This window comes from Hibiscus syriacus, unplaced genomic scaffold (assembly GCF_006381635.1).
Source record: "Hibiscus syriacus cultivar Baekdansim isolate YM2019G1 unplaced genomic scaffold, ASM638163v2 tig00112069_pilon, whole genome shotgun sequence".
Lineage (NCBI taxonomy): Eukaryota > Viridiplantae > Streptophyta > Magnoliopsida > Malvales > Malvaceae > Hibiscus > Hibiscus syriacus.
The window spans coordinates 369,082-381,373 of NW_024063247.1; the positions used below are offsets into that span (position 1 = coordinate 369,082).

The following is a 12,292-nucleotide window of genomic DNA, read 5'->3' on the forward strand; positions in this document are numbered from 1 at the left end:
ATTTAACCTTAAAGTAGTTACAACTGCTGCCACCGTTTACAGAGATCTCCACGTGAGAAGTCACGCACAGTGGTCCCAAATCTGATTTTCAGCAACAAGCAACATTGGTCCCCATCTTTTTTGCCCGAATGACCTCCACGTCAGTAAAGGCGAGCCCTCCTCATCTAGTCAGTATCCACGCAAGCAAACAAGACAAACAAAGACAAAATGAGTTGTAAAAAATCAAGCTTTTTTTCATTTTGTCGATTGTAACCAAAGAATTGCTTTGAAAAGCCCTCAAACATTTATAAAAGGGGTTAATCTCCAAATATTAAAGAAAGGAATAAGACAGCATTTTTTAAGATATTTTCAAGCTTCCTTTTTTTCATTTTTACATTGAGCTGTTGTTTTTGAAATAAAAAAGGGTTAGGGCTCGTTGGAGTTTCAACTACCCCTGTCCATGGTCGATCGAGATCTCACCACGGGAATGGAAAGTCGAGAGTTTTGGGGACGTCGGAATATTAATATAACTAATTGTATCAGTTGTAGAAGTTTGTTATTAGGGTTAGTTTAGTTTTGCTTTATTGCTTTACTGTATGTAAACTTCATCTTTGTAACTTTGATTATCAAGAAATAAATTATTCTTCCACTGTCGTTGCTTTCCAACAACTTTCATCAAACTGTTATATGGTATCAGAAGTTTTTTCCTCTGATTTCATTGGTTTTTTTTCTCTCGTCATGATTCACAATGTGAGCGATGCTTTTGATAACGGGAATAACCTATACTACTTACACCAATATGATAATCCGGGCATGGTTTTGGTGTCACAACCATTGTCTAGTGATAATTTTCATTGTTGGAAGAGGTATATGGTTCTTGATCTTTCGGCCAAGAAGAAGTTGGGATTTGTAGATGGCTCGGTCGTCCCTTCTGATCCTTCATCGTCTGAGCTCTTCAATGCCTGGACTCAGGCGAACAATCTGGTGATTTCTTGGATTTTGAATTCTGTCTCCAAAGAGATTGCGGCCAATTTATTGTATCATAGTTCTACTTCTGATATGTGGAAATACATTGTTGAACGTTTTCAACAGTCGAATGGGCCTCAGTTGTTTCAATTGAAGAAGAAGCTGATTAGCTTGGTTCAAGGTCAGTAGAGCGTTAGTACGTATTATACCCAATTGAAAATAATTTGGGATGAACTCTCTTCCATTAAGCAAGTTTGCACATTGTTTGTCTGTTCTTGTGGAAGGGTTCGAAGAGTGCTTGATGAGCAGAAGCAGGAGCAAATCTTCCAATTCTTGATGGGTTTGAATAACTCTTTTTCTCATATTCGAGGGAAGATTCTTTTATTGGATCCTTTTCCGTCCATCTCCAAGGTTATCTCTTTGATTGTTCAGGAAGAGAATCAAAGGGCAATCAAGCTTGATACTGCTGGGCTGATGCAACTTTTTCTGTCAAGATGAATCATCGTCAACACAAAAGTCGCCCACATTGCACCTATTACAATCTTCTTGGTCACACGAGGGATAAGTGTTACAAGTTACACGGTTATCCACCTGGTTATGGATCCAAGACTTCGTCCTCCAGTTCTTCAACTACCAAAACGACTTCTTTGGCTCATTCAAATTCGGTTCTCGTCCCAGATGATGTTCTTCACCAGCATTCTGCCTCAGTTACTGAGGCATTGACCCAACAGCAGTGCCAACAATTGATTACCATGCTGATTTCACAGTTACATGCTGCCTCTTCCAGTGAGATTCCTTCATCCTCGGTGAATATGACCATGCTAGGTGAGCTTTTGCACTATGTTAATCATTTGTCCTTCGACGATTCTCATTTTTGGATTTTGGATTCGGGTGCTTCGAGGCTTGTTTGTTGTTCGAAAACTTTGTTTGAAACTTTAACTCCCATCTCAGGCGGCTCTGTAATGTTACCGGATAAAATTGTCATATCTTTTGGTTTTGCTGGAATGATATGTCTTTAACCTAGCTTTGTTTTACGTGATGTTTTATTTATTCCAGAATTTCATTTCAATCTCTTGTCCGTGAGTGCTCTGATAGCTGATTCTGATCTTAGTGTGATGTTTTGTAAAAACAATTGCTTAATTCAAGTCTTACACCGAGTGATTGGGAAGGGTGAGATACATTAAGGCCTCTACCTGCTGAGAATTACTCCTTTTGATGCTACTTCTTGTTGTAACAATGTTTCTACTAGTGTCTCTTGGCATAATAAACTAGATCATCCTAGTGATAAAATCCTTCATCTTCTTAAGGATGTATTACCATTGAAGAACATTAATGAAAAATTTTCTTTGTAAAGTTTTTAAATACCCCAAATTTTGGTTAGTGATCAAAATGTAATTTTTGAAAGTTTAGTGGCTATATAAACTTTAGAAAAGTTTAAGGACATAAGTGGTAATTTTCCCAGAATGAATTTTTATTCCATAAATGATAGTTTACTCTTGAAAGTTAGGTTTTATTGAAATCAGATTATTGATCCGAAAATTGTGTTAAAAACTAGAAAGTGTTAAAATCTAGTAAAAATTCGGCAAATCGGATCAAATATAAATTTTGAGAAAATTTGAAGGAAGATAAATTAGGCTTAAAAATATTATTTTCATATTTTAAAATGATGGAAAATATTATAAACCATTGGATTTGAGGATTTAATTCCATGTTAAATTTGAACCGTCGGATTAAAGTGACAAGATTATAATTTTTAGGCAATTGCAAGGGCAAAACGGTAAAGTGGGAGATATTTTGTTCATATTTAACTTTTGGAAGATAATAAGGTTGAGGTATATTGGTTTTATGGCAAATATGAAGTTTAATTAGGGGTAAATTGGTATTTTCTCCATTAAATGAATAACATATTCATTTAAGCTTAAATTAAAGGTAAATTACATGAAATTAACCTAAAATTTCATGTTATTTTGTTCATCTTCCTTATCCCAGCCGTGAGCTCCTCCAAAGGTGAGATAAAGTTTCTTTACAATTTTTGAGCAATTTCCTTTGGATTTTGAGTTATGTCGTGAAATAGAAAATTATTCTACACAAAAACGCTATCTTTTGGTACCATTTATGCTTGCTAATCTTGCTTGAATTTAAAGATACCAAATTTAAAGGTTTATGCTCATATTAGGGTTTATGGAAGTGATGATGAATCTTGATGTTTTTGAGGTTGTAGATTCATTTTAATGCTTGTGTGATGGTTAAACATGTTCAATCTTCCTAGAAATTGTTCTTTAAGATTCGACAAACTATAATTTGGGGAAACTTTGTATTTTGATGAAATTAGATTAGGGATTTGATTGCAAAGATGTTGTAAGGTTGGAAAGAAGTTGATTTAATATTTGAATCGATTCAAAATCGAGCAAAAACATGAAAAACCTAGTATAGGAGCTTTGGAAATTCAACCTTGGAATAAATGGATGATAAAAATTTTGGAAAAATTATGTAAGGGCTGGAAATGATGTAGGAAGTATTCTACAAGACTTATAAAAATTGGGGACCATTTGGTAATTTTTGAAAAGCTAGGGGACCAAATCAACAATTTTTAGAAAATGATGGTTGTTATGTAATTGTTCTATAATTGATGTACTATGTTGAAAATTTTTGTTTGGGAATTGAAATGAGTGTTAGGATGTTGGAAGTTTGGAAAGTTAAGTGAATTATATGTAATAATCAATTAGTTTGGGGTGTTTAATTGTAATTATGCCTTTGTATATGTACTTGGGTGATAATTATTTCAATGCTGGAATTTTTGGCATTTAAACTTTGAGTGGTAAAATGTGAATAACCATTTTATATAAGTTGGAAAAGTTGGTACCAAAATTAAAAGAATTAATAAGTGTTAAAGTATTTGATGGTGAATAAGTTTCCAGTATGATTATGGATTTTTGTTTTGGAAATGTATATACGCTAGTACAATACTAACATATGCATCGATATAAATTTATGATTTTGTACAGATCGTGATTGACTTTGCGTTCGAAGAAATTGAGTATAAAAAGGATTAAGTTTGGAGCATAGTGAGGCAAATCTTTTGAAAATTATAAAGTGTCAAGGTGAGTGCAATGCATGCATGACATTATTCATGTATGTTTTATACATCATAGGAAGACTTGTGATGAGTCTACCTTGTTTATATCAGCATGATATTATGCCATTATTAATAATATTGACATGACCTTGATATGTTAAAGTGTGAAATCATATTGCATTGATCACTGAAAGATATGATATTTTCCATGAATGTTATTTTGGGTATGAACTGCCCTAATCTTAATTACATGAATATACAATGCCATGGATAAAATAAATTATACTATATGCCCAAGTAAGTCGTTGAAGGACAAGGTATAATTGGCATGCCATAAAGTATAACAACTGCAGGTTTATATTAGCACTAGTGTGTAAGGACACTAAGTGCAGGTGGTGGGCACGACCTTATGTGTCATATCCGGATTAGCACTAGCATATCCGGATTAGCACTAGAGTGTAAGCTTAGTGCAGGTTTAACACTACGGTGTGCATATATTTTCACTCGAATACCCAGGGTCTTAATAAGTTTATATTTGGGCTATGGTTATTGGAAAAATGATTATAATGGTATCATTATCATGTGATTATGGTAAAATATTGGACATGAAGGTAAGGTTATCTTATTACATTGGAAAATGACATGTAATTTCATGCATGAGTTGTATTGCACTATTTATTATTTTAATTGTCTCACTAAGTACATACTTAGTGCGTGATGATTTTCATGCGTAGGTAAAGATCAGAGGTAGGAGTAAGGGAATTGAGCAACCCCAAGCATCGATGAGTATATTACAATATCAGTAAGACATTCTTTGATGTGATTTTGTCTTAGTTAGTGGCATGTACTTGTAAATGTTCTTGTTGCTCTGTTGAAATATTTTGGAACTGGTTTTTAAAGGCTAAACTAAACTGTTTTACTCTATTTCACTATGGATGGTATTAATCAGTATTTTATGATAATATATGTTTTGAATATACTTCAACAATTTTATGTGATTTAATATTTTATATTATTAATTACAATTTGGATTAAATGAATTTTAAATCACTTTTGAGTTGGGCAATGTTTTAAGTAATTCATGTGACATCTATAACAAATATTGGTATAAGTATACGAGTAGTAGGTGTTATATTTATTGGTATCAGAGCTACAAGTTTAGCCATTTCTGGACATGGAATGAGTCAAATTTAGTTAAGAATGCATACATGCTACTAGGATGTCAAAATTTTACTAATAGTTGTATATATGCTATGATGCTTATTATTTAGTAAAGTTACTCCTTACTGATGATAGATGATTTTGACTGTGTTCAGATGTCAGATTATCAAGAATGTAGTAAGGCAACCGAACGAGTTACTTATGCACAAAGTGGGAGTAATGAGGTTAACCAAAATCCACCTTTTCTCAGTCTAATGTAGAGCCGCCTAATCCAAATTAGTACGATATTCTTGTGCAAGATAGAGGACTATTCCTTCAGGAATTGGACAATATAATTAATTGCCGAACCATTATGTCAGCCCTGAAAGAACTAAGGAAAATGACAACACCCGAATTTTAAGGTGATACAGGCGTTGATCTGATGCATACCGATTACTGGTTGAAAGATGTTATGAACATGCTAAACAGGATTCCTTGTGACGATCAAGGAAATTGGAAGGGGTTGTCTCTCTACTGATGGAGCAAGCCAGTGTGTGGTGGAGTATAGTTATAGCACGAGTCTCTCTTGAGCATATCACGTGGGACTTCTTCCTGAGGGAATTCAACGAAAAGTACATTGGGGACGTGTTCATCAATGAAATGAAGCAACAGTTCCTGAATTTGAAGTAGTCTGGTAGAACAATATATGAGTATGAATGTAAGCTTCATAGATTGAGCTGATTTGCATCGGAGTTTCTTCCGTCAGAGAATGCCATAATTGATAGGTTTATTTCTGGGTTAGATCCTCGGTACAAAAGGATCTTGGTTTCTCATGATTTTAGTTCTTTCTAAGAAGCGGTAAACAAGGCTAAAGTTATGGAAAAAGTTGACCTTGAAGATTTGGAGATGAAAAACGCTCAGACAAGCAAAAGGTTTGGAAATTCATACTATGCACCATTTTCCAAACGCAATAGAGGTCAGCAGCAGAAAAGTTTTGCCTCCTTAGCATCCACATGAAGAAAGGGATTTTCTGGAGGGAAGTCGAAGTAAACTCATACAGCTTCGACTGGTACTCAAGGTTCGGGATTCCTTCATATTCCAGAATGTAAGATTTTCGGAGGGAAACATTTGGGTCAATGTTGGTTCGATGAAGGAAAAATGCTTCAAGTGTGGGTAAGTTGGGCATTTTAAAAGGAATTGTCTAGAGCGCTACCCAGACTAGTATGTAGCAGGACCCAAGAAGGGCAAAGGTGGAAAAGAGGCAAACCAGGTATGTGTGAGGCTGCATCCAATCATGATAGAAAGACTACTACTCGAATCTATTACATCAAAGCTACTGATGATAGAGATGCTCCTGAGATTATAGCAGGTACCTTTTATCTATTTGATGCACCTATTTTTGTGTTCATAGATCCTAGTTCTACTTACTCTTATATTAGCGTAAGGCTGGTTAGAGATATGGTAATATCCTTAGAACCTATTTCTAGTGATATTGTGGCAATCAATCCACTGGGCCATATTGCAAGGATTAGTCGGATATGTAAAGATTATCTGATAAAGATACATGGAGTAGAATTTCCTGCAAATCTATTGGAATTACCTTTTGAAGAGTTCAGAATAATATTAGGTATGGATTGGTTATCTTCCTACTATGGTTGGGTAGATTCTCGTTTGAAGAGATTATTTCTAAAGGATACAAAAGGTTCAGAGATAATTTTTGTTGGAGAAAAGGTGAATCCCTTATCCAATGTGTTTTTAGCCTTTATTGCTAAGAAATTGTTGTCACATGGATGTCAAGCAATTTTAGGGAATGTGGAGGATACAAGAGCTGCTGAAGTTAAGTTAGAAGAAATTCCAATAGTTTAAGAGTATAAAGAGGTGTTTCCAGATGAGTTACCTAGATTACTTCCAGATAGAGAGGTGGAGTTTGGTATTGATGTATTTTTAGGTACAACGCCAATTTCAATGTCTCCTTACTGAATGGTATTATAGAATTAAGATAATTAAATGCTCAATTACAAGAGCTACTAGATCGAGGATTCATTAGATCGAGTGTTTCACCTTGGGGAGCACAAGCATTGTTTGTGAGAAAGAAAGACAGATCCATGCGATTATGTATAAATTATCGGTAGTTAAACAAAGTGACTATCAAGAACAAATATCCTCTTTCTAGGATTGATGATTTGTTTGATCATCTTTAGGGAGCAGTAATTTTCTCTAAGATTGATATTCGATATCGATATCACCAATTAAATATTAAAGAGGAAGATATTCGAAAGATAACTTTTAGGACACGATATGGGCACTACGAGTTCCCAGTGATGCCGTTTGGTTTGACCAATGCTCTGAAAACATTCATTGATTTGATGAACCGAGTATTTCAGCTTTACTTGGACCAGTTTATGGTGGTATTTATTGATGACATTCTATTATACTCGAGGACAGAGAAAGATCATGATGTTCACCTACGTACTGTACTTGATGGATGTATATCGAGGAAGAATCTGCATTCCATGTGATGATAAGTTAAAGAAATATACTCTTTTTGAGGCACATTATAGTCCACTGACAATGCACCTAGGCGGGAACAAGATGTAACAGGATTTAAAGAGTTGGTATTGGTGGCCGGGTATAAAAAGAGGCATCACTGCGTTTGTTGCTACATGTCTGACATGTTAACAAGTAAAAGCTGAATATCAAGTGCCTTCGAGATTATTGCAACCGATTTCAATTCCATAGTGGAAGTGGGAAAGAGTTACTATGGATTTTGTTACAGGGCTACCTTTGACACCAAATAAGAAAGGTTCTATTTGGGTGATAGTTGACCGATTAACTAAGTTGGCACATTTCATTCCATACGAATAGACTATTCATTAGATAAGTATGCAGAGTTGTATATAAAAGAGATAGTTCATCTGCATGGAGTGCCGATATTAGTATCTAACAAGGATCCAAGTTTACATTAAGAGTTTGGAATTCTTTGAATAAAGCTTTAGGTATTCTATTGAATTTCAGTACGACCTTTCATCCACAGATGGATGGTCAGTCAGAGCGAACTATCCAGATATTAGAGGATATGATGAGGGCATGTGTGATTGAGTTCAACGGATCATGGGAAAAGTTTTGACTTTAGTAGAATTTGTTTACAACAACAGCTATCAAGCATCAAGACGGCTCCGTATGAAGCTTTATATGGGAGAAAGTGTCGAACACCATTAAATTGGTTCGAGTTAAAACATAGGATCTTCTTGGCCCTGATTTATTAAAAGAGATAAGGATAAAGTGAGGATAATTCAAGATAATTTCAAGATAGCATCTGATAGGAAGAAGTCTTATGAAGACTTTAAGCGAAAAGAGATTGAATTCCATGAAGCTGATAAAGTCTTTCTTAAAGTATCACCTTGGAAAAAGATATTGCATTTTGGGCACAAAGGAAAATTAAGTCCAAGATTCATTGGACCTTATGAGATATTAAAGAGAGTCAGACCGGTGGCCTACTAGTTAGCATTACCTCCGGAGTTGGAAAAAGTTCACAATGTTTTTCATGTGTCGATGCTTAGAAAGTATCGATAAGATCCTTCACATGTCATTGCACTGGAGGAAATTGAGATCTCACTAGATTTGACTTATGAAGAAGAACCAGTACAGATTCTGGCTTGAGAAATCAAAGAACTACGTAATAAGACAATTCCTCTAGTTAAAGTGATTTTCCGAAATTATAAAGTTGATGAAGCTACTTGGGAAAGAGAGGAGTACATGATGAAGCAATATCCGTAACTCTTCACATCAAGTATGTATTAAAATTTGAGAATGCATTTTATTTAAGGGGAGAGTTGTAATACCCCAAATTTTGGTTAGTGACTAAATGAAAATTTTGAAAGTTTAGTAGCTAAAGTATAAACTTTGGAAAAGTTTAGGGACTAAGTGGTAATTTTATAAAAAATTTTTATTATATAAATGCATAGTTTACTATTGAAAGTAGGGTTTTATTGAAATCAAATTCTTGATCTGGAAATTATGTTAGAAACTAGAAAGTGTTAAAGTTTGGTAAAATTTCGGTAAATCGGATTGAATAGAAATTTTGAGAAAATTTGAAGGATGATATATTAGGCTTAAAATATTATTTCCACATTTTAAAATGATGGAATATATTATAAACCATTGGATTTGATGATTTAATTCCATGTTAAATTTGGACTGTTAGATTAAAGTGTCAAGATTGTAATTTTGTTTGGAAATTGCACGGGCAAAACGATAAAGTGTGAAATATTTTGTTCATTATTGACTTTTGGAAGATAATAAGGTTGAGGTTTATTGCTTTTATGGTAAATATGAAGTTTCATTAAGGGTGGATTGGTCTTCATGTATTACATGAATAAAATATTCATTTAAGCTTAAATTAAAGGTAAATTAACATGAAATTAATCTAAAATTTCTTGTTATTTTGTTCATCTTCCTCCTTCCAAGTTGTGAGCTCCTCCAAAGGTGAGATAAAGTTTCTTTTCAATTTTTGAGCAATTTCCTTTAGGTTTTGAGTTATGTCGTGAAATAGAAAATTATTTACACGAAAAATGCTATCTTTTGTTACTATTTATGCTTGCTAATATTGCCTGAATTAAAAGATACCAAATTCTAGGTTTTATGTTCATATTAGGGTTTATGGAATTGATTACAAATCTTGATGTTTTTGAGGTTGTAGATTCATTTTCAAGTTTGTGTGATGATTAAAACATGTTCAATCTTCCTAAAAATTGTTCTTTAAGATTCGACCAAACTATAAGTTGGGGAAACTTTGTGTTTTGATGAAATTAGATTAGGGATTTGATTGTAGAGATGTTATAAGGTTGGATGGAAGTTGATTTCATGCTTGAAACGAATCAAAATCGAGCAAAAACATGAAAAACCTAGTCTAGGAGCTTTGGAACTTTTGACCATGGCATAAATGGATGAGAACAATTTTGGAAAAATTATGTAAGGGCTGGAAATGATGTAAGAAGTATTCTACAAGACTTATAAAAATTTGGGGACCATTTGGTATTTTTTGAAAAGTTAGGGGACCAAATTGATAATTTTTGAAAAATGATGGTTTGTTGTGTAATTGTTCTATAAATGATGTACTATGCTAGAAATTTCTATTTGGGAAATTAAATGAGTGTTAGGATGTGAAATTTGATCATTTTGGAAGTTTAGAAACTTTGGTGATTTATATGTAATATTTGATTAGTTTAGGGTGTTTAATTGTAATTATGCCTTTGTATATGTACTTGGGTGATAATTATTTCAATATTGGATTTTTTTTATTTAAACTTTGAGTGGTAAAATGGTGTAGGACCATGTTATATAAGGTGGAAATGTTGGTGCCAAAATTAAAAGAATTAATAAGTGTTGAAGTATTTGATGGTGAATAAGTTTCCAGTATGATTATGGATTTTGTTTTGAAAATGTATTTATGTTAGTACAATACTAACATATGTTTCAATATAAATTTATGATTTTGTACAGATGGTGATTGACTTTGCATTCGAAGCAAATTGAGTATCAAAAGGATTAAGTTTAGAGCATAGTGAGGCAAATCTTTTGAAAATTATAAAGTGTCAAGGTGAGTGCAATGCATGCATGACATTATACATGGATGTTTTATGCATCATCAAGAAGACTTACGATTAGTGTACCTTGTTTACACCAGCATGATATTATGCCATTATTCATAATATTGAGATGACCTTGATATGTCAAAGTGTAAAATTATAATGCATTGATCACTGATAGATATGCTATTTTTCCATGAATGTTATTTCGGGTATGAACTGCCCTAATGTTAATTACATGAATATATGATGCCATGGATGAAATAAATTATACTATATGCCCAAGTAAGTCGTTGAAGGACATGGTATAATTGGCATGCCATCAAGTATAACAACTGCAGGTTTATATTAGCACTAGTGTGTAAGGACACTACGTGCATGTGGTGGGAACGACCTTATGTGTCGTATCCGGATTAGCTCTAGAGCGTAAGCTTTGTAATACCCCAAATATCAGATCAGAGACTTTATTGAAAAGATTCAAAATTTGAGGATTTATTTGAATAAATGATAAAAGATGAGAAAATGATTTGGAATAGTGTTTAAGACCAATTAGTAACAATAAAGGAATTAAGAGGGCATTTTGGTCCTTTAAGGAGGGGAAATGAATTTAAAATTCATTTCCTTAATGGGTATTTTATAAGGAAAAGAGGAAAGTAAGTCAACAAAACCCATCTCTTTTTCTTCTTCTTTCCCGAGTAAAGGCTCTCTTCCACATCCAAAGGTAAGGTTTCATTTGGTTAGTTTTTCCTTTCGTTTTTGGTTGGTTTTTTAATTATTGAGTATTATAGAGGCTTAAGGAAGGGTTAAATAAGATTAAAACTAAGAGATGGATGAAATATTTGAGATTTAAGAAAATGGATTTTTGAATAATATGTTAAGATATGAGTTTTTATTGATGTTTACTAGTATATTTAACTTGTAAAAGAAGTAAATAAGAGAGTAGAAGCATTAGATGGGCTTAAAAACATGTTAGAAAAAGTGGTATGATTATTGGATTGAAGTGTTCTTTAGAGATTGTAGATGTTATAAGACGCTAAATGAAGGAAAGTTAGTCGGGATAAGTAAAGAAGAGATTGATAGTGTTATTGGAGGTAAAAATAAGGGAAATTGACCAAATTTGGGTAAAAATCGGGTTTAAAAATGGAAAATATGGTTAAGGGTATCAGTACTAGAAGAGCAATACCGATACTATATGCTTGAATTGGAAGAAATCAGCTAAACAGTATCGATACTGATACAATGAGTATTGATACTGATACAATTAGTATCCATATCGAGGTGGGTATCGATACCATTGATTCCAGAATGCAGAAATGGTATTTATACTGTAATAGAGTATCAATACCATAGTATAGTAGTATCGATACTAAGAGAAGGTATCGATACCAAGGATCCAGAATGTAGAAATGGTATCGATACTGAAAGAGATTATTGATACCAGAATATAGAAGTATTGATACCATGGTAGGAGTACCGATACTATTGAGCCAAAATTTTAAGATAGGTTGAGATTGTTATAAAAAATTTAATAATAGTACTTTTG

At 33.5% G+C, this 12,292-nt stretch overlaps 1 protein-coding gene across 1 annotated transcript; it reads left to right on the top strand.

The window, feature by feature from the left end:
- The first annotated feature begins 717 nt into the window (after window positions 1–717).
- Window positions 718–1,443, top strand: LOC120174360. The gene is made up of 2 exons (XM_039181243.1): window positions 718–1,130; window positions 1,230–1,443. The coding sequence occupies exons 1-2, from the start codon at window positions 718–720 to the stop codon at window positions 1,441–1,443; spliced, it is 627 nt and encodes a 208-aa protein (XP_039037174.1).
- Window positions 1,444–12,292: the final 10,849 nt, after the last annotated feature.